General features: G+C 48.9%; 2 protein-coding genes and 1 long non-coding RNA gene across 5 annotated transcripts in view; 1 reads left to right on the plus strand and 2 right to left on the minus strand.

Annotated features, from left to right (window-relative positions):
• Positions 1-23,682, minus strand: part of SELENOM (selenoprotein M) — a 34,917-nt gene extending 11,235 nt beyond the window's left edge. The window contains exon 1 of the mRNA XM_083478952.1: positions 23,572-23,682. Within this exon, the coding sequence (XP_083335078.1) occupies positions 23,572-23,601 (30 nt within the window). The 5' untranslated portion in view covers positions 23,602-23,682. The remainder of the gene's footprint in view (positions 1-23,571) is intronic.
• Positions 1-24,477, minus strand: part of LOC310695039 — a 167,858-nt gene that overhangs the window by 115,827 nt on the left and 27,554 nt on the right. The window lies entirely within an intron of this gene.
• The window catches only part of INPP5J (inositol polyphosphate-5-phosphatase J), a 36,977-nt gene continuing 30,906 nt past the window's right edge, over positions 18,407-24,477 (plus strand). The window contains exon 1 of one of the 3 annotated variants that reach the window (XM_083478534.1): positions 18,407-18,498. Coding sequence is in view for 2 of the 3 variants with exons in the window: in XM_083478532.1 (XP_083334658.1) it covers positions 23,825-23,881 (57 nt within the window). In the remaining variant the exon portion in view is untranslated. Of the gene's footprint in view, positions 18,499-18,655; positions 18,683-23,749; positions 23,882-24,477 lie in introns of those variants that run through there. The other 2 variants (XM_083478533.1, XM_083478532.1) reach the window with 2 other exon arrangements.

Consider the following 24,477-nt stretch of genomic DNA (forward strand, 5'->3'; position numbering starts at 1 on the left):
CCTGAAGGAGCGTCTCCACCCCCATCGTTCAGCCCGGACACTGAGGTCCAGTGCTGAGGGCCTTCTGGCGGTTCCCTCACTGCAAGAAGCTAAGCTACAGGGAACCAGGCAGAGGGCCTTCTCGGTAGTGGCGCCCACCCTGTGGAACACCCTCCTTTCAGATGTGAAGGAAATAAGCAGCTACCCTATCTTTAAAAGACATCTGAAGGCAGCCCTGCTCTGGGAAGTTTTTAATATTTAATGCTGTACTGTTTTTAACACGATTGGGAGCCGCTCAGAGTGGCTGGGGAGACTCAGCCAGATGGGCGGGGTATAAATAATAAATTATTATTATTATTATTATTATTATTATTATTATTATTATTAATAATCTTTGAGCAGGTAACATTTTGTTGCATCCTTGCAAACCCCCCGTATTAAAGTCCTCCTTGTTTTTGCTCTGGTTAGTTACAGAAGAAGGCAGATGGAGAAACGATTCATCACTATACAGTATAGTTAGTAGATAAGAATTACTGACTCCTATGGAGAAGCCGCCAAGAATAAAGGGTGTAAGCAAGAAGCAAAGTAACACTTTGTGATCGTTGAATAAAAAATCGTAATAATAAAACCAAGTGTGGGTGTCTGACAGGGAATTTTTGCTACTGGAAAATCTGCTTTAAACAAAACAGCCGTGTCGAGCACCTGCTCTGCCTGCAGAAGGTCCCAGGTCCAATCCCCAGCATCTCTAGGTAAGGCTGGGAGAGACCCTGCCTGAAATCCTGAGAGCTGCTGCCAGTCAGAGTAGACAATACTGAGCTAGATGCACCAGCTGGTCAGACTCCGTGTAAGGTATCTTCCCAAGTTCCTAGTTAGGAAAGGGTTATAGCTCAGTGGTAGAGCATCTGTTTTGCATGCAGAAAGTCCATCTCTGGCACATCCAAGTAGGCCTGGAAGGGATTCCCTGTCTGAAATCCTGGCGAGCTGCTGCCACACCGTGTAGACAGTACTGAGCTAGATGGACCACTGGTCTGAATTGGCATCAGGCAGCTCCCTCTGATCATCTTATTTGCCGCTGCAAGTCAAGAATCTCCATGTGTTCAAAGTACTTCGGCCTGCTGGGGTTGTGTGTGTGTTCCTGTGGAACTCCCTCCCACAGGAAGCAGTGATGGCCAACTTTGATGGCTTTAAAAGAGGCCTGGACAAATGGATGGAGGAGAAAACTAACGATGTCTGCTAGCCATGATGGCTCTGCTCTGCCTCCATGGTCAGAGTTTGTAATTTTTCTGAATACCAGTTGCTGAAAACCACAGGAGGAGAAAGTGCTGCTACCGTCAGGGGCTGCTTGCAAGTTTCCCACAGGCATCTGGTTGGCCATTGTGAGACCAGGGTGCTGGACTAGGTGGGTCAATGGCCTGAACCATCAGACTCTTCCTCTGTTCTTATTTTAGGAGCAGGGCCCAAGTTCAAAAAAAATTGGGAAGTGCTGTGCTTCACCTTTGCCACACCAGGAGTCTTCTGAAATTTGCATCATTTTATTCTTGATAATAATTCTATTAGATCTCAATTATAATAATCCAAATATATCAAATATCAAATATATCATTATATCAATGCCAAATTACAATAACAATTCCCAATATCAATCATTCAAATATCCAATTACATAATTTAGGTGCCTCCCACCTGCATGCTAGAATTGATGGTTTGATAATTTACTTTATTTCTGCGTTCCATAATCTTACTGATTTCAGTTCCATTCCATTCATAACAGCAATCCCTTATACAACAGCTGCAAATGATTTATAAGTCTATAATAATATAATAATAATAATTTATTTATACCCCACCCATCTAGCTGGGTTTCCCCAGCCACTCTGGGCAGCTTCCAACAGAACACTAAAATACAATAACCTATTAAACATTAAAAGCTTCCCTAAACAGGGCTGCCTTCAGATGTCTTCTAAAAGTCTGGTAGTTGTTTTTCTCTTTGACATCTGGTGGGAGGGCGTTTCACAGGGCGGACACCACTATCGAGAAGGCCCTCTGCCTGGTTCCCTGTAACTCGGCTTCTCATAGCGAGGGAACCGCCAGAAGGCCCTCGGCGCTGGCCCTCAGTGTCCGGGCAGAACGATGGAGGTGGAGACGCTCCTTCAAGTATACTGGACCGAGGCCATTTAGGGCTTTAAAGGTCAGCACCAACACTTTGAATTGTGCTCGGAAACATACTGGGAGCCAGTGTAGGTCTTTCAGGACCGGTGTTATATGGTCTCGGTGGCCACTCCCAGTCACCAGTCTAGCTGCCGCATTCTGGATTAGTTGTAATTTCCAGGTCACCTTCAAAGGTAGCCCCACATTGAGCGCATTGCAGTAGTCCAAGCGAGAGATAACAAGAGCATGCACCACTCTGGTGAGACAGTCTGCGGGCAGGTAGGGTCTTAGCCTGCCTACCAGATGGAGCTGATAAGCAGCTGCCCTGGACACAGAATTGACCTGTGCCTCCATGGAGAGCTGTGCGTCCAGAATGACTCCCAGGCTGCACACCTGGTCCTTTAGGGGCACAGTTACCCCATTCAGGACCAGGGAGTCCTCCACATGAAGGACTCCTCTATATACCCTTTTTCTTTCTGTGTGTGGAAACTTGAATCATTTTAAAACAGACAGAATGAAACAGACAAAAACAATACGCACTACCAACTCCCCCCTAACAAATGCTGACAACAGCCAACAAATGCTAACACACAGCTTTTGATCAGGGAGCGTTGGAGACAAGGCATGCCCTAAATTATTCACCGTTTCTCAGAATAAGAACCCTGCTAGGAATCTTTCCGTGGATGATCAAAGCACTTGAAGAGAAGCAAAGCAGGATTTTTTTTTTTAGGCCAAAGAGGAAGGTGCACAGATCAAGGGAAATCAGAGCAGACTTTGCCAACCTGGTGCCCTCCAGATTTTCTGGACTACAACTCCCATGAACCCAATCTGGCTCTGGAGAACAGCAGTTTTGTGAAGGTCGCAGCTGTCTTGCGACACTGGGGGGGGGGGGCATTGTGGTGTAAGTTTTTCAAGGATGTGAGAAAAAAAATTCTGACAAGTATCTGAGATGCTCCAAGAGCATCTGCTGATTTGGCTGCAACAGACAAACATGGCTGCCCCTGCAGAAATTTCTACTGGGAAAGCAGAATCACAGCTGTAAAGGTAAAGGTAAAGGTAAAGGGACCCCTGACCATTAGGTCCAGACGCGACCGAATCTGGGGTTGCGGCACTCATCTCGCTTTATTGGCCGAGGGAGCCGGCGTACAGGTCATGAGGCCAGCATGACTAAGCCACTTCTGGCAAACCAGAGCAGTGCACGGAAACGCCATTTACCTTTCCGCCGGAGCGGTACTTGTTTATCTACTTGCACTTGACGTGCTTTCGAACTGCTAGGTTGGAAGGAGCAGGGACCGAGCAATGGGAGCTCACCACGTTGCGGGGATTCGAACTGCTGACCTTCTGATCGGCAAGTCCTAGGCTCTGTGGTTTAACCCACAGTGCCACCCACGTCCCTAAAACAATAGAATGTCCCTATTTTCATGCAAAATGTTGGAGGGTATGCATACAAAGGCAGTTATGATTCTGAATACCAGTTACTGGAAACCACAGGACGGGGAAAATGCTCTTGTGCTCGGGTCCTACTTACAGCTTCCCATTGGGGCTTTGAAAACTGGATTCTGGATGAGATGCATTCTGGCCTGATCCATTAGCAGACTCGCCTTACGTTCTTAGTATTCTCCTTTCTGCACCAATGTCCATCACTTCACACTTTCTCACATTGAATTGCATGTGCTGTTTTAATGCCGATTCACCCAGTTTTGGGAGAGACGTTTTTCAGAGCTCCTTGTGGTCCCATTTTGGTTTTAAAAAGGTAAAGGGACCCCTGACCTTTAGGTCCAGTCGTGACCAACTCTGGGGTTGCGGCGCTCATCTCGCTTTGTTGGCCGAGGGAGCCGGCGTTTGTCCGCAGACAGCTTCCGGGTCATGTGGCCAGCATGACTAAGCTGCTTCTGGAGAACCAGAGCAGCGCATGGAAACGCCGTTTACCTTCCCGCCGGAGCGGTACCTATTTATCTACTTGCACTTTGACGTGCTTTCGAGCTGCTAGGTTGGCAGGAGCTGGGACTGAGCAACGGGAGCTCACTCAGTCACGGGGATTCGAACCGCCAACCTTCTGATCGGGAAGCCCTAGGTTCTGTGGTTTAACCCACAGCGCCACCCGCATCCCATATTTTGGTTTTAACTACCCTGAATAATCGGGCGCTCGCCCCTAGCTCCTGATCATTTGCTCAGTCTCTCCTCCTGATGCTATTCTCCTCCAGGATTGCTCAAGGGAGCCTGCCAACCGCAGCTGGTTGAGCTAACAAGACCCACCTGTGCCTCTGTTGATTCCAGCTTGGCTCATGATTGCCATTATCAGGGAGGAACTGCTGAAGAGAAAATAGCCACAGGCAGCTGTTTCTCTGGCTGGCCTGAGGTAGGCCAGCCAGTCCCCTCCCAGGGGTTGATTTCCCAAAAATATTGACTTCAGAAACAGAGCTACTACAGACTTGAGTTTCAGGTGCAAAATGCAGATGCCCTCTTCTCAGCTGAAGAGGAACAGTTATGACATTTGCAGTTCAGAGAAAAGGTGAATAAGAGGGTAGAGGCGCAAAGAATTACGCATGAAGGATGTAGAGAAAGAAAATGAACAAGATCTACATCCCTTACAATTTGATTCCCCCCCCCTTTCTTTTTTCCTTTCTCTTCCTGTGATGAGGCTGCATTTTAATGTTTAATTGTTTTAATGTTGTATTTTAATCTTGTTTTTAAGGTGTATTTCAATCAATTTGTTTTTATTATTGGTCGTTAGCCGCCCTGAGCCTGGTCTTGGCTGGGGAGGGCGGGGTATAAAAAAAAATTGTTGTTGTTGTTACTCGCCACTCACACCAACCTGTCACTGCACCTTCATGTTAAGGAAAGCTGCACCTGTTGGATTTCTGCCTGGCAGATAGCTAGTAAAGAGGCCTGCCAGGAAAAAATACCCACCCACCCACAAACAAATCGCTGACTGGCAGCAACTTCTCCAGGGTTGCAAACAAGGGACATGGCCAGCTCTACCTGGCGATGGCAGGAATTGAACCTGGGGCATTCTACATCCCAAGTAGATGCTCCAGCCACTGAGCTATGGTCCGCCAGGGCTCTATCCATCCATCCCAATAAGGAAACTTGTGACCCAGGAAGACTCTTGAGAGTCACCAGGCAAGAGTCACAAGGCGGGATTTTGGCCCCATGGGGAATAGTTCCTTGCCCAAGTGGGGGACAGTTCCTCTGACACCCAGAAGCTGGCAGCTTCTTTCCTCTGCCCAGAAAAGCATATTGCTCAGCCTTCATTGAGGAAGAATGCTACACTTCTAATAATAACGGGGGATAATAATAAACCCTGACGGTCTCCTGCCTTTGCAAGCGGAGAATGGATGAGTCACGGCAAATGTGGGTAAATTAAAAAGCCGCCAGGGAGCCTGTGAGTCAGGCAGAATTGCAGGGTTCGGCTGAGCTCTCCGTGCTGAGCAGGGTCACGCGGGGGTCTCTCAACAGGGGGCGCTGTCCTCTGTGAGTCAGACTTTCCCCCTGTGAAGCAAGGAAGGGTGTGTGTGGGGGGAGCTGCAGAAGTGGGTGGGTGGCTGCCTGGCCTGAGTGGCATGTGGGAAGTGTTCCGCAAGCGGAAAGCTAGAGTGTCAGGGAAGAGGCGGCAGCTTCCAAATACCATTTCTCTGGTGCTGTTTTTTCCCCTTGCATGTGGGTGGGGAGCAGGGAGGTGTTTTCAGGGGGAGGGAGCATTCCTTCATGCATGTGACACCCCACTCTCACCCCATTTCCGCAGCTTGGAGTGAAAGAGCCTTGGAGTGGGGAGCCGTAAAGGTAAAGGGACCCCTGACCATTAGGTCCAGTTGTGGCCGACTCTGGGCTTGCGGCGCTCATCTCGCTTTATTGGCCGAGGGAGCCGGCGTACAGCTTCCAGGTCATGTGGCCAGCATGACTAAGCTGCTTCTGGCGAACCAGGGCAGCGCACGGAAACGCTGTTTAACTTCCCGCCGGCGTGGTACCTATTTATCTACTTGCACTTTGACCTGCTTTCGAACTGCTAGGTGGGCAGGAGCAGGGGCCGAGCAACAGGAGCTCACCCCGTCGCAGGGATTCGAACCGCCGACCTTCTGATCAGCAAGTCCTAGGCTCTGTGTTTTAACCCACAGTACCACCTTAGCCCTTGACAATTCTGCTGACAGTGGCTCTGCAACCGATGTGCTTGCAGTGTAACATCCTCTGGTTGGCCACAAGTCCCTATGGCTCCTTGTAGTGGGTGTGGGGTGTGTGTGTGCATATGGCACTCAGGATGACGTTTTGCTACAATTCTCATCAGCCCCAACCAGCACTGGCTACTGCTGAGGGATAAGAACATAAACCGAGCCTGCTGGATCAGGCCAATGCTCCATCTAGTCCAGACTCCTGCTCTCAAAGTGGCCAACCAGATGCCTGTGGCAAACCTGAAATCAGGATTCAAACACAAGACCCCTCTCCCCTAGGAGGAAAGGTTGCAACACTTGGGACTTTTTAGTTTAGAGAAAAGGCAAGTAAGAAGGGAGATGATAGAGTATTATGAAATGATGGCATGGCATGGAGAAAGTGGATAGAGAAAAAATTTACTCCCTAAAAGTAAAAAGGTAAAGGTAAAGGGACCCCTGACAGTTAAGTCCAGTCGCAAACGACTCTGGGGCTGCGGTGCTCATCTCGCTTTATTGGCCGAGGGAGCCGGCGTTTGTCCACAGACAGTTTTTCCGGGTCATATGGCCAGCATGACTAAGCTGCTTCTGATCTGCAAGTCCAAGGCTCAGTGGTTTACACCACAGCGCCACCTGCATCCCTAAAAGTACTTCCCCCAAACAACCAGAGTCCTTTTCATTCAGAATAATCCAGACAAAGATTCCCAGGTGTCAAAAAAGGTTGTTTATGTATGCCACTACTGTAGCCCGTGTTTTGTTAGCCCAAAAATGGAAAACGAGCTGATGGAATATGCCCAGCTTGCAGGCCTAACATATAGGACAAGAGAACAAGAAGGATATAGGTTTAATAATGGAATACTGAAAGGTTTCATTTATGTAAAATATGCAGGGATTTATGTTATGCAACATGAACCATGGAAAGGGAAGAAGGGAAGTCACTGATATTTTTAGGTTGTTTAAATAAATATTCTAAAATGTAAAACAGAAAATTTAATAAAAATTATAGAGAAATTTTTTACTCCCTCTCTCATAACATGGGACATGCCATTGAATGTTGGCAGAGTCAGGACTGGCGAAAGAAATAACTTCTTCCCGCAGAGCAGAGTTAAATCTGTGGAACTCCCTGCCACAGGAGGCATCGATGGCCACCGACCCAGATGGCTCGAAAAGAGGTTTAGGCAAATGTTTTGAGGACAAGGCTATCAGTGGCTGCTAACCATGATGGTTATGCTCTGCTTTCATGGTCAAAGGCAGTAATGCTTCTGAACATTGCTAGGAACCACAGGTAGACAGAGCGCTGTTGCACTCATATCGTGCTTGAGGGTTTCCTACAGGCCTCTGGTCGGCCTCTGTGAGAACAGGATGCTGGACGAGGTGGGTCGCTGGCCTGATCCAGCGGATTCTGTTCATGTTCTTGTGGCTGAGCTGGGGAGCAGTGTCTGTTGGGTTCAGTTCCTGCTTATGGGCTTCCCATCTGGTTGGCCACTGTGAGATGGTTAAGGGGTGATATGATAGCCATGTTCAAATATATAAAAGGATGTCACATAGAGGAGGGAGAAAGGTTGTTTTCTGCTGCTCCAGAGAAGCGGACACGGAGCAATGGATCCAAACTACAAGAAAGAAGATTCCACCTAAACATTAGGAAGAACCTCCTGACAGTAAGAGCTGTTTGACAGTGGAATTTGCTGCCAAGGAGTGTGGTGGAGTCTCCTACTTTGGAGGTCTTTAAGCAGAGGCTTGACAACCATATGTCAGGAGTGCTCTGATGGTGTTTCCTGCTTGGCAGGGGGTTGGACTCGATGGCCCTTGTGGTCTCTTCCAACTCTATGATTCTATGATTCTATGATATTGGAACCCCAGACTCTCCAAATGTCCCTGTTTTCCAGGGACATCCCTGATTTTTAGAGAAGCCATCCCAGTTTTTGACTGGAACCTGGAATGTCCCACTTTTCCTTAGGACATCCCCAGTGCTTTTTTCCTTAAAAAATGTTTAGGGGTATTCTCATTTTGACTCAAGAAAAAAATCATCATTTTATAGTTCAAATCGGGGAACAATAAATACAGTAAATGGAGAAAAGTACAAAGATTCACAAAATGTTTAGGGGTATGCGTACCCCTGCGACCCCCAGAAAAAAGCACTGGACGCCCCTATTTTCATCAAAATACTGGAGGCTATGGAGTTATGAAAGCCAAGGAGATAAGTAACTGGACAAGCTTTAGAACACATCTGAAGGCAGCTCTGTATAGGGAAGTTTTCGTTTTTAAAAATGTTTAATGTTTTATTATGTTTTTATCTATGTTGGAAGGTGCCCATAGTGGCTGGGGGGCAACCCAGTCCGATGGGTGGGGTATAAATAGTAACATTATTATTATTATGGGATAAAAAGGTAAAGGGACCCCTGACTGTTAGGTCTAGTCGCGGACGACTGTGGGGTTGCGGCGCTCATCTCACTTTATTGGCCGAGGGAGCCGGTGTACAGCTTCTGGGTCATGTGGCCAGCAGGACTAAGCCACTTCTGGCGAACCAGAGCAGCACACGGAAACGCCGTTTACCTTCCCACCAGAGCGGTACCTATTTACCTACTTGCACTTTGTGCTTTTGAACTGCTAGGTTGGCAGGAGCAGGGACCGAGCAACGGGAGCTCATCCCGTCGCTGGGATTCGAACCGCCGACCTTCTGATCGGCAAGTCCTAGGCTCTGTGGTTTAACCCACAGCGCCACCTGCGTTCCTATTATTAGATAGGACACCCCTATTTTCATTGGAGAAATGTTGGAGGGTATGGAACCCTCGACCTCTCAGGTTCAATTACAGAGCCTAATAATAACCAGTGCAAGCTGTTATGGAACAGCGATCAAAGCGTGGAAGGGGGTGGGAACGTATTCTGGAATGAATGTCAGAGCAGCAGAGAAACCTCTAATTAGAGAAATATCGCAAGTCTCAGCAGTGTGTGTGTGGGGGTAGGATTCCAAAACCAGCAATAGGGCATCAGCTTTATATTAGGGGACCTTTCTTTCAGCCTGGGGGGCCACATTCCCTTGTGGGCTGCCAGTTGGGGGCCGTACACCAGGGATGGTTGAGGCCAGAGGCAAACATGGGTGGAGTCACGAATGCAACTCCTGCCTTCATACAGTTTGGCTGCATTCCGGCTACGCAAGTCGGAGGTTTGGACAGAAACGTCTTTCCACCTTTCATCCAGGCAGTGTAAAGGATGTGCTCCATGTGGGTGGAAGCACTTGGGGGGGTCTGGATCAGGGCTTGTAGGGAGTGTAAGCACAGGCTGGGGAGAGTCCTGGGGACCAGGTGATGAGGACTGCGAGGGCCACAATCACATTGAGTTCTTAGTCTTTCCAAAGTAGCCTGAACATTCACTCAGAACCACTGTGTGGTGCAAAGTAAGATGATCTGGGCAGGTGGCAGATGAAGATGATGGATTTTTCGGAGCTAGCCGACCTGACTGGAAGAGTCTGTGACCAGAAGGAGGAGGAGTACCAGGAGGAATGGACGAAATTTAAAGACTATTTAGTTAAATATGTTGAGTTAACTTAATTGGAAAAGCTTGCAAATACCAGATAGGCTTGGGATTTAAATATGTAATGTGATGAATTAATATGTTCAATGCCAAATTTGAAAGAAAGAAAGATGTTAAGTGATTAAGTTAATTTTATAAGAATATTGGTTTTGGAGAAGTGTTGAAATGATATACACTGAAATTCAACCAGGGGGATACGAGGAAGTCACTTAACAATGTTACTAAGATTGGTTTAAATATGGCTGAGATTTATGTCTGTTTGCCTATTTGTTTGTTTGTTTAATTTTTCTTTTTGGAAAATTAATAGAAAAAAAGAAAAAAAGAAAGATAAGCTGGGCAGGATCACGCCTGTGCATAGCTGTCAATGTTTCCCCTTTTTAAAGGGAAATTCCCTGTTTCCGAATAGGATTCCTCGCAAGAAAAGGGGAAAGTTGGCAGCTATGGGCCTGTGGCCCACCTTGGCCTGCATCATGGTGCCTTTGGAAGCCCCCACCCCAACAGAGGAGTCCTGGTCTGCAGAAGCAGCTGGATAAGAGGGTACAAAAGGCTGTGCCCTGTTTTTGAAAGCTCCCATACCGTAAAGACACACGCTCCCCCTGCAAGTGGAAAAGTAGCACATCAGGGAGCAGGCTAAACTAGACTTTCCTCCCTTCGCATTATGCTAGTTTAATTTGCAGGGGATATTGTTTCTGTGTGGGGACTGAGAGCATCCCAAAACGTGATCTCCTCCTATACTATTTTATGATTCTATTACACAGGCGGGCCAGGCCTAAATGTTATCGTGGTGATCTGTTTTTTCCTCGTTGTTGTCTCTGACTACAGTGGTACCTCAGGTTACATACACTTCAGGATACAGACTCCACTAACCCAGAAATAGTACCTTGGGTTAAGAACTTTGCTTCAGGACGAGAACAGAAATCGTGCAGCAGCAGCAGGAGGCCCCATTAGCTAAAGTGGTGCTTCAGGTTAAGAACACTTTCAGGTTAAGAACGGACCTCTGGAATGAATTAAGTACTTAACCCGAGGTACCACTGTACTTCCAGACAATCTCCTTATTGGGCAACCATTCTGATTTGTTGTGGGGAGGTGAGATGCCATTGTCTCAAGTTTTTATTGATCCCACGTTTTCTGGTGCATTACTACAGATGCACCAAATGAACTTGGATTGCACAGCCTGGATGGGACTGAATCCCACTGGAAAAGAGCTTCAGTCTGGAAGGGTTTTCTGAGATCAGCCATTTGGCTGCAGTCCTGCCATGAACCACCAGGGGGCAGAGATTCCTCCCTGTGCTGAGTGCTCAGCCCCAGGGAGTTTGGCGCATGCTTGAAAGGTTGTGTGTATGATGCTCAGGAAAAAGCCTTGAGGCCATCCAAAGTTCACTGCGGTCTGTGCACCTGTTGTAAAGGAAAAGGACACTGCATGGGAAATAAATACTTCCAGATATGTGAGCTGGTGTGGTGCAATGGCTGAAACATTCGTTTCGTTTCATTTCATTTCAATACCGCTTTATATTTTTAAGAAAAATCTCAAAGCTGTTTACAGCATATTAAAACATCAATAAAACAATCCAAAACGAAACATTTCTGAAGAAAGTCAAATATAGAGTATACAGTCAAAGCAACATAATTAACAGAAAACTAAAATATTAGATTTCAGAATAAAACATTAGAAAGGTGGTCAGCTAGAGAATAAATATTTAATACAAACAAAGTTAACAAAAAGAAATCTTAAACATTTCAAAAAAATTGCTAACTGAAGACAAATATAAAATGCACATTTAAAACAGCATAATTAACAAGAGAATAAAATATTATCATATCCAGTATATTAAAAGATAGGAAGAAAAGCACACAGGAACAGGAAGGCTGCCTTATACTGAGTCAGACCAGTGGTCCATCTAGCTCAGTATTGTAAACACTGACTGGCAGCAGCTGCCCAGGGTCCAGGCCGGGAGTCTTTCCCCAGCCCAAGCTGGATATACCAAGGACTTAACCTAGGACCTTCTGCATGCAAAGTGCTCTACCGCTGAGCTGCAGCCCCTCACTACACTACATTAGACCACTGGGTCCATCTAGTTCAGTGTTGTCTGCACTGACTGGCAGCAGCTCTTTGAGGTTCCAGGCAAGGAAGAGCTGATATCAAGGCAGGTCTATGCATACATTTAAAGCACATTCAACACACCTTCCTCTCCAATGAGGATCCTGGGAAATGTAGTTTCTGCCCCACTGAGCTGCAGTTCGAAGAACCCTTAACAGATGAAAGTTCCTAGGATTATTTGAGGGACGTCATGTGCTTTAAATGAGTGTTGAATGTGCTTGGAATGTATGGATTCAATCTGCTCATTTTTGGAGCTGAAGGACTCAACCCAGCCAGATCAAAAGCACAGAGCAGGGAGGATCCCAGGGGATCCATAGAGAGAAGCCTGCCCGGGGGGGGGGGGGGGCAGCACAGGCAGCCCTCAACCTTCCCCCCACCCTTCCTTCCATTTTCTGTGAGCTGCCCTGAGACCTCCGGGTATAGAGCAGTATATAAATTCAAAAAAGAAAGAAAAATAAAATAAATATTTTTTGAAAAATTTGTGAATGTAATAGAAAAGTAAAAAGAAAGAAAAAGAAACAAATGATAAAACAGTAATGTTAACTTTAAAAAAAACAACCACAGAGAACAGACAACAAAAATCCATTGCAAGATGACCTTAACAATAAGAATATCCCATCCGTGCTGATGTAGCCTTGTAAATTAATGCAGGCAGCCCAAATATCCAAACATGTGTCTGAATGAAATCGACACTGATAAGCTGTGCATACAAACCCAGGAAGGGCAGGGAGACCAGGAGGAAGATTGTTGTCCTTCCATCCTTGCAATGGAAGCCTCTCAGCCATCATGAGGGCTTTAGTGAGATTTCCCTGCTCTGTCCAGGTCTGGGGGGATCTTGAGTCTCACAGGAGCAACCCAATCCAGAAGAGCACAGCTAGGACCAGGACCTTGGAGAGCTCCCAGGGACCCTGTACTGTTCATGCGGCTTCACCTCAAAAAGGCTATTGCAGAGTTGGGAAAGGTTCATGAGAGGCAAGCAAAGTGATCCAGGGGATGGAAGGAAGAGGAGAGGCTGCAGCCTGGATAGCTCAGTTGGTTAGAGCGTGGTGCTAATAACACCAAGGCTGCAGGTTCAATCCCTGTATGGGGCAGCTGCATATTCCTGCATTGCTGGGGGTTGGATGATCCTCAAAGTCCCTTCCAATTCTAGGATTTTGGGCTTTTTAAGCTATGGTTTTCCCAGTGGTGATGTATGGAAGTGAGAGCTGGACCATAAAGAAGGCTGATCACCGAAGAATTGATGCTTTTGAATTATGGTGCTGGAGGAGACTCTTGAGAGCCCCATGGACTGCAAGAAGATCAAACCTCTCCATTCTGAAGGAAATCAGCCCTGAGTGCTCACTGGAAGGACAGATCGTGAAGCTGAGGCTCCAATACTTTGGCCACCTCATGAGAAGAGAAGACTCCCTGGAAAAGACCCTGATGTTGGGAAAGATGGAGGGCACAAGGAGAAGGGGACGACAGAGGACGAGATGGTTGGACAGTGTTCTCAAAGCTACCAACATGAGTTTGACCAAACTGCAGGAGGCAGTGGAAGACAGGAGTGCCTGGTGTGCTCTGGTCCAGGGGGTCACGAAGAGTTGGACACGACTAAACGACTAAACAACAACAACAACAACAAGTTTAGAGAAAAGACAGCTAGGCAATGCCATGATAGAAGTTTATGAAATCATGCATTGCATGGAGAAAGAGGACTGAAAAAAAGTTTTCCCTTCCCCTGTCATAGTCCTAGAATTCATGGACATCCAACGAAGGTGGATGTTGGAAGTTGGAAATAAAGTCCATCTTCACACAGAGCATAAACTGTGGAACTCACTGCCACAGGAGGCAGTGATGACCACCAACTTAGAGCATTTTAAATAATATATTGTTTTTCTCCCCACGCCATTCTTGTTTTTCTTGGTCATGTATTTCATGCTTTAATGTCGTATTTTTATGTTGTGAAGTGCCTTGAGATCTGTGCATGAAGGGCAGCATACAAGTTTGATAAATAATCATAATATTTTAAAAGAGGATTGGACAAATCCATGGAGCAGAAGGCTATCTGTGGCTACTAGCCATGATGGCTATCCTCTGACTCCATGGTTGGAGGGAGCAATGCTTCTGAATACCAGTTCCTGGAAGCCACAAGAGGGGGAATTGCTCTGGTGCTCGAATCCTGCTTGCTAGTTTCCTATAGGGGTATCGGGTTGGCCATGGGATGTGGGTGGCGCTGTGGTCTAAACCACTGAGCCTCTTGGGTTTGCCGTTCAGAAGGTCGGCAGTTCGAATCCCCATGACGGAGTGAGCTCCCATTGCTCTGTCCTAGCTCCTGTCAACCTAGCAGTTTGAAAGCACATCAGTGCAAGTAGATAAATAGGTACCCCTCCGGCGGGAAGGCAAATGGTGTTTCCGTGCACTCTGGCTTCCATCGCAGTCAGTGGCGGAGGAAGAGGCGTGCGGGGGGAGTGCACCGCCCCCAGCAGCATGATACCTGTGGGGTGCCATCGCAGCTGCCCCCCGCCCGTGCTGGGTACCATGCTCTTACGGATGGCACACCACGTCCCTATGGGAGGTGCGCCACGTCCCCAGGACACGCGCCAGCCCCATCCCTGCCTGCTCTCCCCCGCCCCCCGGTGCCAGAGCATGAAGCTCTGCCACTGATCACAGCATCCCGTTGTGGTTTAGTCCTGCTGGCCACATGACCCAGAAAGCTGTCTGTGGACAAACGCCGGCTCCCTCAGCCTGAAAGCAAGATGAGTGCCGCATCCCCACAGTCGCCTTTGACTGGACTTAACCATCCAGGGGTCCTTTACCTTTTATCTGTCTGGTTGACCACTGTGAGAACAAGGATGCTGGACTAGAAGGGCCATTGGCCTGATCCAGCAGCCAGATTCTTCTGTTTAGGCCCAAGACATGTTGCCTCTGCAGGGAGCTCCAGCCAGCTGAAGCCTTGTGTGGACTGACCAGGGAAGACATCCCATCCCTGAGTCTACAGGTGAGAGAGGAGCTGCTTCAGGTAAGTCAACCTCTTTACCCTCAGCTCTCTTTGGGTCCTCTGTTGTGGGCAGCTCAGGCATTGCTTCTCCAGAGATTCTGGAGGCATCTCAGTGCAGGCCTGAGGCCAGGCAGACCTGTACCTTCTCCAGACTTCATGACATTGGGCGTCTCCTTGATACACGTGCTTGTAACAGAGGCAAGCAGGTGACAATGATAAGAACATAGAAGACTGGAAAATGCTTATTGAATATATGGGGGTGGGTGGGAATTGTGTGCATGTGAAAACGTTGGGAGCATTAAGATAAATTCAATTTTTGTTGGATGTAATAATGGAATACTGAATGGTATAGTTTCTGTTAAATATGCAGGGATTTATGCTATGCAAAATGAACCATGGAAAGATAAGAAGGGAAGTCACTGACATGTTAAGGTTGTTTAAATGAATATTCTAGAGTGTAAAAAACAAAATTTAATAAAAAATTATATGTATATAAAAAAAGAACATAGCCCTGCTGCGATGGCATCCTGTTCTCACAGTGGCTGATCAGATGCCCATTATGGGAAGCCCGCCAAGCAAAGAATCATAGAGTTGGAAGGGACCACAAGGGTCATTTAGCCCAACCCCCCTGAAATGCAGGAATCTTTTGCCCCAATGTGGGGCTCGAACCCACAACCCTGATATTAAGAGCCTCACACTCTACCAGATATTAAGAGCCTCACACTCTACCAACTGAACTATCCCAAATGGCAGTACCTGAGTGCAGCAGTACTCTCCGATTGTCGCTCTCCCTATTTTCTGGTATACAGAGGTAGACTGTGCCTGAGCATGGAGGTTCTATCAGAATCGCCCTCCATAAGAAGCGTCTTGCCAGACCGGGCCATCTAGTGTAGCATCCTGTTCTCACAGTGGCCAAATGTTGGTGGGGGCGTCCGTGCACTCAGGGCCGCCTGGAATTCAAACAGGATATTTGTTGATCGATTTCGGTGAAGAAGGAATCGAACCGGATTCCACACATGCCGATCCCCAGCCGAACTGAATCAAGCAAGGAAGGGCACATGCATCCGTGACTTTGGGAAGGTCGACGAACGAGATGGGCTATTTATTTTCCTGTCTGAAACGTTTTTCACCCTGCCCTGCAGCCGAGAGCCAGTGTGCCTTACATATAATCAATAGAAACAAGACGATGGGGTGGGTGAGTGGATATGTGTGCTTTAGCGCTGAAGGGCTGTAAAAGGGCAAAAAAACAGCAGCCCCACCCCTCTCTTTGGGACAGTGACCTAGTTTGAAGTACAACCGAGAAAAAGGAGAGGGAAACAGGAGGAAGCAGCAACCTTGCAGGGGTCAAAGCAGCCTCCCCTGACCTGGACCCCACCCCCAGCTGGCCCCCCAGCAAGCATGGCCATTTGGGGAGATCGCTTCCATCACCCCCAGCCAGCACGTGTGCACGAAACTGCAGCAAAATATCATCAGCTGTTGCCACAGAAAAAATAAAGCTCTTCCTCGCATTCACTGGATCCTGCCTCTGCTCAGTTACCTCTGACCAATAACTTAGGGGGGCACTGAATGCCTTGATGGAGAGTTGGGCTGTAAAAGCCAACCCCAGTTTTTTCTATAAGAGTTATATTAGCGTTATTATGATTATCATTAGTAGTTGGGACGCGGGTGGTGCTGTGGGTTAAACCACAGAGCCTAGGACTTGCCGATCAGAAGGTCGGCGGTTCGAATCCCCATGACGGGGTGAGCTCCCGCTGCTTGGTCCCTGCTCCTGCCAACCTAGCAGTTTGAAAGCATGAAGTGCAAGTAGATAAATAGGTACTGCTCCGGCGGGAAGGTAAATGGCGTTTCAGTGTACTGCTCTGGTTCGCCAGAAGCGGCTTAGTCATGCTGGCCACATGACCCAGAAGCTGTATGCTGTCTCCCTCGGCCAATAAAGCGAGATGAGCGCCGTAACCCCAGAGTCGGCCACGACTGGATCTAATGGTCAGGGGTCCCTTTACCTTTAGTAGTAGTACCTCTCCTCTTCCTCCCAAGAAGGGGTACTTCTTGTGAGATTCAGGTGCCACAATAAGTTGACCTGCCTTGGGTACACCCTGACTTAGAAAAATAGGAGCCAATTCCTAGGGGCCGAGGTCCCTTCTACCACCCCCCCCCCTAAATTGAGGGGGCCAAGTCCCTTCAAAGTTGATGGACATTGCCATTCAAATGCTGTCCCTGTGCCATATCTTGTGATGAATTCTGTGGGGCTCATGGATGTAGCCAGGATTTTTGTTAGCAGGCAGGCTTTTGTTGGGGCGGGGGCAGAACCTCAGATTTGTATTGATTTGTATTGATTTAGGTGGGCAGCTGCCCACCTGCCTCCCCCTTGACTACACCCATAGTGGGGCTTACATGGGCCCTCCAATATTTCACAGTGGTACCTTGGTTCTCAAACAACTTGGAACCCAAACGCTGCAAACCTGGAAGTAAGTTTTCCGGTTTGCGAACTTTTTTTGGAAGCCAAACATGCTCCGTTTTAAGTGTTATGCTTCCATTTTGAGTGCCACACTTCCGTTTTGAGTGTTACGCTGAGGTCTGTCTGGTTTTGCTACTTATTTTGCATTTTTGTAGCTCTTTTTTGATTTGTTTTTGTGATTGTGTGGAACCCGGTTCAGCTACTGATTGATTGATTGACTGATTGTGTGACTGCAGTACATTGATTATTGCTTTCATTTTATGGATCAATGGTCTCGTTAGATAGTACTGTAAAATTCATGTTAAACTGCTGTTTTAGGGGTTGTTTTTAAACGTCTGGAAAGGATGAATCCGTTTTGCATTACTTTCTATGGGAAAGCATGCCTTGGCTTTGGAACACTTTGGTTTTGGAACGGACTACCAGAACAGATTAAGTCTGAGAACCAAGGTGCCACTGTATTCAAGCTGGCACTCCTCTTGGAAAGATCAAGGAGCAGTAGCCCTTCCAACCCAGCCAGATGAGCAGGATATAAATAATATTTTTGTTGTTGTTGTTATTAATATTATTATTACAGTGGTACCTCGGATTAAGAACTTAATTCGTTCCGGAGGTCCGTTCTTAACCTGAAATTGTTCTTAACCTGAAGCACCACTTTAGCTAATGGGGCCTCCTGATGCTGCCGCGCCACCGGAGCACGATTTCTGTTCTCATCCTGAAGCAAAGTTCTTAACCCGAAGTACTATTTCTGGGTTAGCGGAGTCTGTAACCTGAAGCGTATGTAACCCGAGGTACCACTGTATCATCATCATCATCGGACTCCGTTGGGAATCTCCTCCGGCGCCGCTTTCCGGCGCCTGCTGCTCACGAGGACTAGCTGCTTATATTTTTAGCAAAGGAAAGCCGCGCTTCTTTTCCGCAGCGCCCCCCCGCGGCTGGCCGCAGCGCGCTCCTGCGCCTTTAAATCCTCCGGCAGGTTGCCGGCTCCGGTGACGTCACGGGCTGCCCGGGCTGCGGGAGCGAGCTCAGCATCGCCGGGGAAGGAGCTGCGCACGCGATGGAGCAGCAGCAGCCGCCGCCGCCGCCGCCGCTCAGCAGCGCCAACAGCAGCCGGAGGAAGCAGGCGCTGGCCAGGGGCCGAGCCGCCTCGGGGGCGTCCGAGCGGCGCCAGGTGAGCGCGGACGGGGCCGGCCCTCCTGGCCGCAGGTGGACGGAGGCCATTGGCGGAGCCGGAGGGCCCCGGAGCCAATGGCCGGGCAGGTGAAGGAGAAGGCGAAGGTGGCCCTGGCTGGGGAGGCGAAGGGGCGACGGTGGGGAGGGAGCCAGGAATCCGGAATCCCAGCATGGGGGCTCAGGTGTGTAAGTTAGGCACGCTCCGGGTGCGTGGGAGGGGGAGCCTCCCGGGACTTAGCGAGCGGCTGTCTGGCTCGCTCATCCCCCCCACCTCCTCTGGGAAATGGGTACACGCAGAGTCTGGGCAGAAAGGAGGGGGCTAGCTTCTAGGTGTGGGGTGGTGGGTGGAGGGGGCTGGTTCTTAAGCATTGCGGGGGGGGGGCGTTCAGAGGAGCTAATCTGCCCATTGTGTGCGCGCACGTGTGAGTGCTTGCAGCACCGGGGAGGTGGGACGGGGGATGCTTGAAGACCACCGAGCACCGCATCTCAGAAGCGCCAGCCAGGTTTTGAGAAGGGACCCCCCCCCTCCTGCCGCCGCCACCCCCTTTTTAGCGTGCGTGTGGTGGTCCATTCGGTGCAAGGGTGAGCTTCCGATTCTGACAGGTGTGCATCTGGGGCTGCACGCGAGCCTATTTTCTGGATCGGTCCGGGATGGATTTTCCCCTCCCCGCAAGAAGACTCTGAGGTGCCCATTGTAGCGCGCTGGGCTCTGCCGCTGTTTCCAAGAGGCGCTCTGTTCTCTCCTCCCCCTGCCCCAGATTCCAGGTTGCTTGCTTGCTTGTTTATTTATTATCTGCTCATAACATTTATATCCTACCTTATTTTCCTCCGATGAGCTCAAGGTGGTATATGTGGTTCTCCCCTCAGTTAACCCCCGCAACAACAACCCTGTGAGGTGGGCTAGGCTGAGAGGCAGTGATTGGCACCCAAGATCACCCAATGAGTTCTGTGGCTGAACAAGGGATTCAGATCTCCTCCCCCCCCTTATTTATTCCTCAGGACAACCCTGTGAACCTGGTTTGTCACCCAAGATCACCCCGTAAGTTTCATGTGGCTGAGTGGAGGATTTGAACCCTGGTCTCAGCCAGACATTCTAACCACGACAACCTGCTGGCTCTCAGCCTTTGCTTATGGGGAAGAGGGTGACATAGTGGTGATGGACAGCCAGACCCCCCCCCCACCCCACACAACCCCCCTACTCTGCTAAGGCCATCTCCCTTGCTATTATTATTATTATTACTATCATCATCATCAACATTGGCACAATATTATAATCAATTAGTGATAGGGGGCTCTGTAGAGCAAAATATGCAAAGGGTGGTTCCCTGCCCCAAACGGCTTACAATCTAATTTTAGACACGTGGGGGGGGGTTTGGGGTGAAGTAAGGATAACGGCAGATGGAGGAATCTTGAAAGTCAGCTTTAAACGCCTACATGGCCTTTGTTTCAGATGGTGTGTGTGTGTGTGTGTAGATTGGGTGTGTGGGGTTGAACGAGGGGCTTTGCAGAAGTGGTGGGTTTACATGGACACCCCCTGTCTGATGCCACCAGATGTCCCGTGTCATCTTTCCAGGAAAATGTGCCTTTTAAATCTTTCCTGGATGCCCCTTCGTTACACCCCCTTGCCAGCTGCCATCCTGGTGTCTAAGCTACACCTTTTCCCCATCCCTTTTCTCCAGCTCTTGCTGGGGCCAAACTCCTTTGGTGCCCTTGCCCATTCTAGTGCCAGCTGGTCTGCGGGCAAATCCTTTTTTTTTTTTTTAGTCTGCAGCTGGCACTGTCGAGCAAACACCCCCTTTTCCTCTCTCCTCCTGCTGGTGGCAAAAGCGCCCGGGGTCTGCCTGCCGCAGGCACTCTGTGCCCGCTTCCTGCTTTCGGGAGATGCAAAAGCATGGATGCCAAGGTGAATGAATATGCCCACCTGGCAGCAGCAGCAGCAGCAGCAGGGTGGGCATTGGGCAGGCCTAGGCAGAGAGGGAGGGGAGGCTGGGAGAGGAAGCTCTCTTCTGGGGAAAGGGAGCCGGGGAGAGAGGACGTCCTCTACCTTTCTCGCTGTCAGCAGGACTGGGAGCTCTGCATCCAGCCGGGCAGAGCAGGAGAGAGAGGGGAAGGGAAATGAAGGGCACGTAAGCTGCGAGAGATGGGCACTGTGGAGGGCAGAGGGTGCCCACCAGTCCTCTATCGCAGGTGGTGCTAGTTGGGACTGCTGGGGTGGAAAGTGGGGGCTGCCCCCCAAATAGACAGCACCATCGCATTCTAGTTTTGTTTTGTCCCCATCCTCCTCTGTGCTGAGTTTGCCAAGGGCAACACTGACAGAGGAGGAGGAGGAGGAAGCGGTTTTGGCAGTGCCACCCCCTGGACCGGATGTCTCTAAGAAGGCTGGCAGGTGGGGGCTGGCTGAGGTTGGTGGGCCTGTTTTCCACAATGGCACTAATAAAACAGCCCCCACTGATTTTGATTGTGAGCCCTAGCAGACTCCCTTTTTGCAGAGCGGTGTGGCATAGAGGTGAAAGTGTCGGACGAGACCCGGGTTCAAATCCCCACTCGGCCACAAAGCGACCTTGGGCTGGTGGCCGCTGCCTCTCAGCCGAAACCCACTCCAGAGGGTGGTTGTGTGGCTTAAAGGGAAGGAACACTCTTCATCCCACCTTGAGCTCCATGGAGAAAAATGCAATAAATAAATTAAGTGCACAGATGGGGAAACTGAGGCAGGAGGGACTTTTCCTCAGAAAGCTAAAAAAGCTGCTATTTTCCCCCATTTGTGCAAGGGAAGGAGGGGTCAGCCCAAGGAAGCTTGGAGAAAGGTTAATCTTTCCTTTCTTTGAGGATTTAGCATGTAATGAATACCGTGTTGAAATTACTTCCTGTAAGATTTCCCGAGGGCAGAAAAAGTGTGTGTGTGTGTGTGTGTGTGTGTGTGTGTGTGTGTGTGTTTAACCCTGTATTGAAGTTGAGAGTGGGTGGTCCAGCCCTTTCAAAAACTCCATGTAGTTCTTTGCTCGCACGCAGGATCCGAGCCTCAGAGCTCATTTTCACTACCAGGTTTTGAGCCCCAGAGACGAGCGATGTCATTGCCAACAAGGGAGCGCTCAAGAGCATGTGCAGAGTGCATTTCTCTTGGACAGTGCTGTCAGCACCGTTTGTCTTCTAGTGCAGGTGTTGGCAGTGGGTCTTTCTGGCAGGCTGAAGGCCTCAGGCCTCTCCGACAGGAGCAGGCTGAAACTCACTGGTGAAGCCCGTACAGATGCTCCAGCCTCCAGTCCCTGCCATTCCCTCTTTGAAAAGCTTTCTGGAGTGAGAAGCCATGTTAGGTCACATTTGCCCCATCCATTTAAAACACTGCAATACCTCTTTGAGCAACCATGACTCCCCTCCCCCCAAATAATAATTTTGGGAGCTGTAGTTTGTTGGAGGTGCTGAGAGCTGTTAGGAGACTTCCCTATTCCCATCACAGAGCTACAGTTCCCACAGCTCCCTGAGAAGAGGGATTGTTAAACCACAGTGCAAAAAAACACAGTCTGTATGATCATGCTGTTAAAAGCTCAACCTATGTATTTATTTTTAAACTTATTCCACTTATCCTCCAAGGAGCTCACTCGTCCCCTCCCCAGTTTTATAGTCACAACTACCCTGTGAGCCAAGAGGCAGCGACTGGGCCAAGGTAAGGAGCTTCATGACTGAAGCGGGGATTCGAACCTTGGTCTCCCAGGTCCTAGTCTGACACTCTAACTACTGTGCCACACCAGCTCTCAGAGTCTAACCCTGGCATAAGTCCTATGTAATAAGAATACAATAAGTTGCCTTATACCGAGGCTCAGTATCTAGCTCAATATTGTTTACACTGGCTGCGGTTTTCGAACTCGGGACATTTCCAGCCTCATCTGGAGAGGCCAGGGATTGAACCCGAGTCCTTCGGCATGCAATAATACAGGAGCTTTTCCACTGAGCTATGGCCCCTAGTCCCTGTGGCTGGCTAGTTTCTCTGCTCTGAAACTGGGGTGGGGACTGTAGTTTCTTGTTTACGGAATGCTGTCTGCATATGTTGGGGGCTCTGCAGGGAAGACCCTCTCGCTGTGTATGGGGAGATTGTTGAATATTGATTTGCTGTTAGCCTGACTCAGTCGGTTTCTTTGTCCGAGCTATCAAGGCAATTAGAGTCTGTTTTTTTATTTTTTATTTTTAAAAGGAGGCAGGCGAGGGCTCTTTCCCTGATATGGTGATATTGAATGTATTATTACAGTGCTTCTTATAAGAATAACTAATTACTGATTATACACAATTTTAAAAATGACTTAATATAATAATAGAGCTGTTAGATGGTGGAACAGACCGCTTTGGAACGTAGTTGAATCTCTTTTGTTGGAGGTTTTTAAGGCAGAGTTTGGGTGGTCATCTTTAGCTGTTATTCTTGCATTGCCAGGGTTGGTCTAGAGAGGACCGTTGGGATGATGATGATGATGATTATTATCATTTCTAGACTTGCTGATCAGAAGGTCAGCAGTTTGAATCCCCGCGACGGGGTGAGCTCCCGTTGCTCGGTCCCTGCTTGTGCCAACCTAGCAGTTTGAAAGCACGTTAAAGTGCAAGTAGATAAATAGATACCCCTCCGGCGGGAAGGTAAATGGTGTTTCCGTGTGCTGCTCTGGTTCGCCAGAAGTGGCTTAGTCATGCTGGCCACATGACCCGGAAGCTGTACGCTGGCTCCCTTGGCCAGTAAAGCGAGATGAGCGCTGCAACCCCAGAGTCGTCCACGACTGGACCTAACAGTCAGGGGTCCCTTTACCTTTACCTTTAATGTGAACAAACTTGTTAAAAATAGTTATTAAACCACATCAGAACATATTTGGAGCCAGCACTTCAAACCCAGTTTGCCCTGACAGCCTCACCTGTGTGACAATTTTCAAAGGCCTGCCTTTGAAACAGGAAGGTGTTAGCTTGCTGGCAGAAGGAGCCAGCCTGTCCTCTCTGGGGAGGGAATCCCACAATCTGGGTGCAGTCACTGAAAAGGCTCTCCCTCGTGTCACCGAAAGCTGTGCCTATGATGTTGTTGGGACTGAGAGGAGATGCTTACCCGAGGGTTGTGCCACCTGGGCAGGTTCATAGAGGGAGATAGTCTTTCTGGTAACCTGAGTCCCAACCATATAGGGCTCCACCAGTCATAACCTTGAACCCTAACCTTCCCCCTTCAGACCCTGGCTGGCTGCTGGCCACTTGCCCAAGCTTCTTTCCCAGGAGAGAGAACCCTCAGCCCCAACGTTCCACGGCTGTTGGCACAGGAAAGCGATGCCAACCTCCTGCCACCTGGATAATCTGGGCATGGTGGCATGGAAAGTGATTCGTCAGAGGAAGGCCATGAATTCTCCCTGTTTGGATGGATTTGGGTACTGTGCCAGGAAGCGTCAGGGAAATGAAGTCTCTTGATGTGTTTCAGATCTGACCTGAAATTCATGATAATCGCTCCTTTGCTATGGGGTGGAGGGGAGGGGAGGGGAGCATGGGAACTTCAGGAATTGGACAGTTCCCTTGGCCACTGTCCAGACATTGTTGGGACTCCAGCTCCTGTTAACCCCTCAGTCAAGGGTCAGGGATGACGGGAGCCCAGTAACATCTGGAGGGTGACAGGCTAGCCACCCATGTTGTAGGTGCCTGTGTGTGGAAAAAGAGCAGGGAGTTGTCAAAGGCTGTTGGGAACCACGGAAACTGGTGTGTCACTGAAAACAACTTGGAGAAAGGGCTGGCATTCAGTGGCAGAGTATTTATTTATTTTTCCATGTGGAAGGTTCCAGGTTAAGTCCCTGGCATCTCCAGGCAAGGCTAGGAGAGACTGAAACTCTGGAGAGCCAGTCAGTGGAGGCAACACCAAGCTGGATGGACCAATGGTCTGATTCAGTAGAAGGTAGTTTCCTGTGTTCCCAGTTTCTGTTGAATTTGGGCTGGGAGCAAGCTGCCTGCTATCTGAAGGAATCCACACTGTGTC

Source organism: Podarcis liolepis (genome assembly GCF_965112155.1).
Source record: "Podarcis liolepis genome assembly, chromosome: 15".
In the NCBI taxonomy this organism is placed as follows: domain Eukaryota; kingdom Metazoa; phylum Chordata; class Lepidosauria; order Squamata; family Lacertidae; genus Podarcis; species Podarcis liolepis.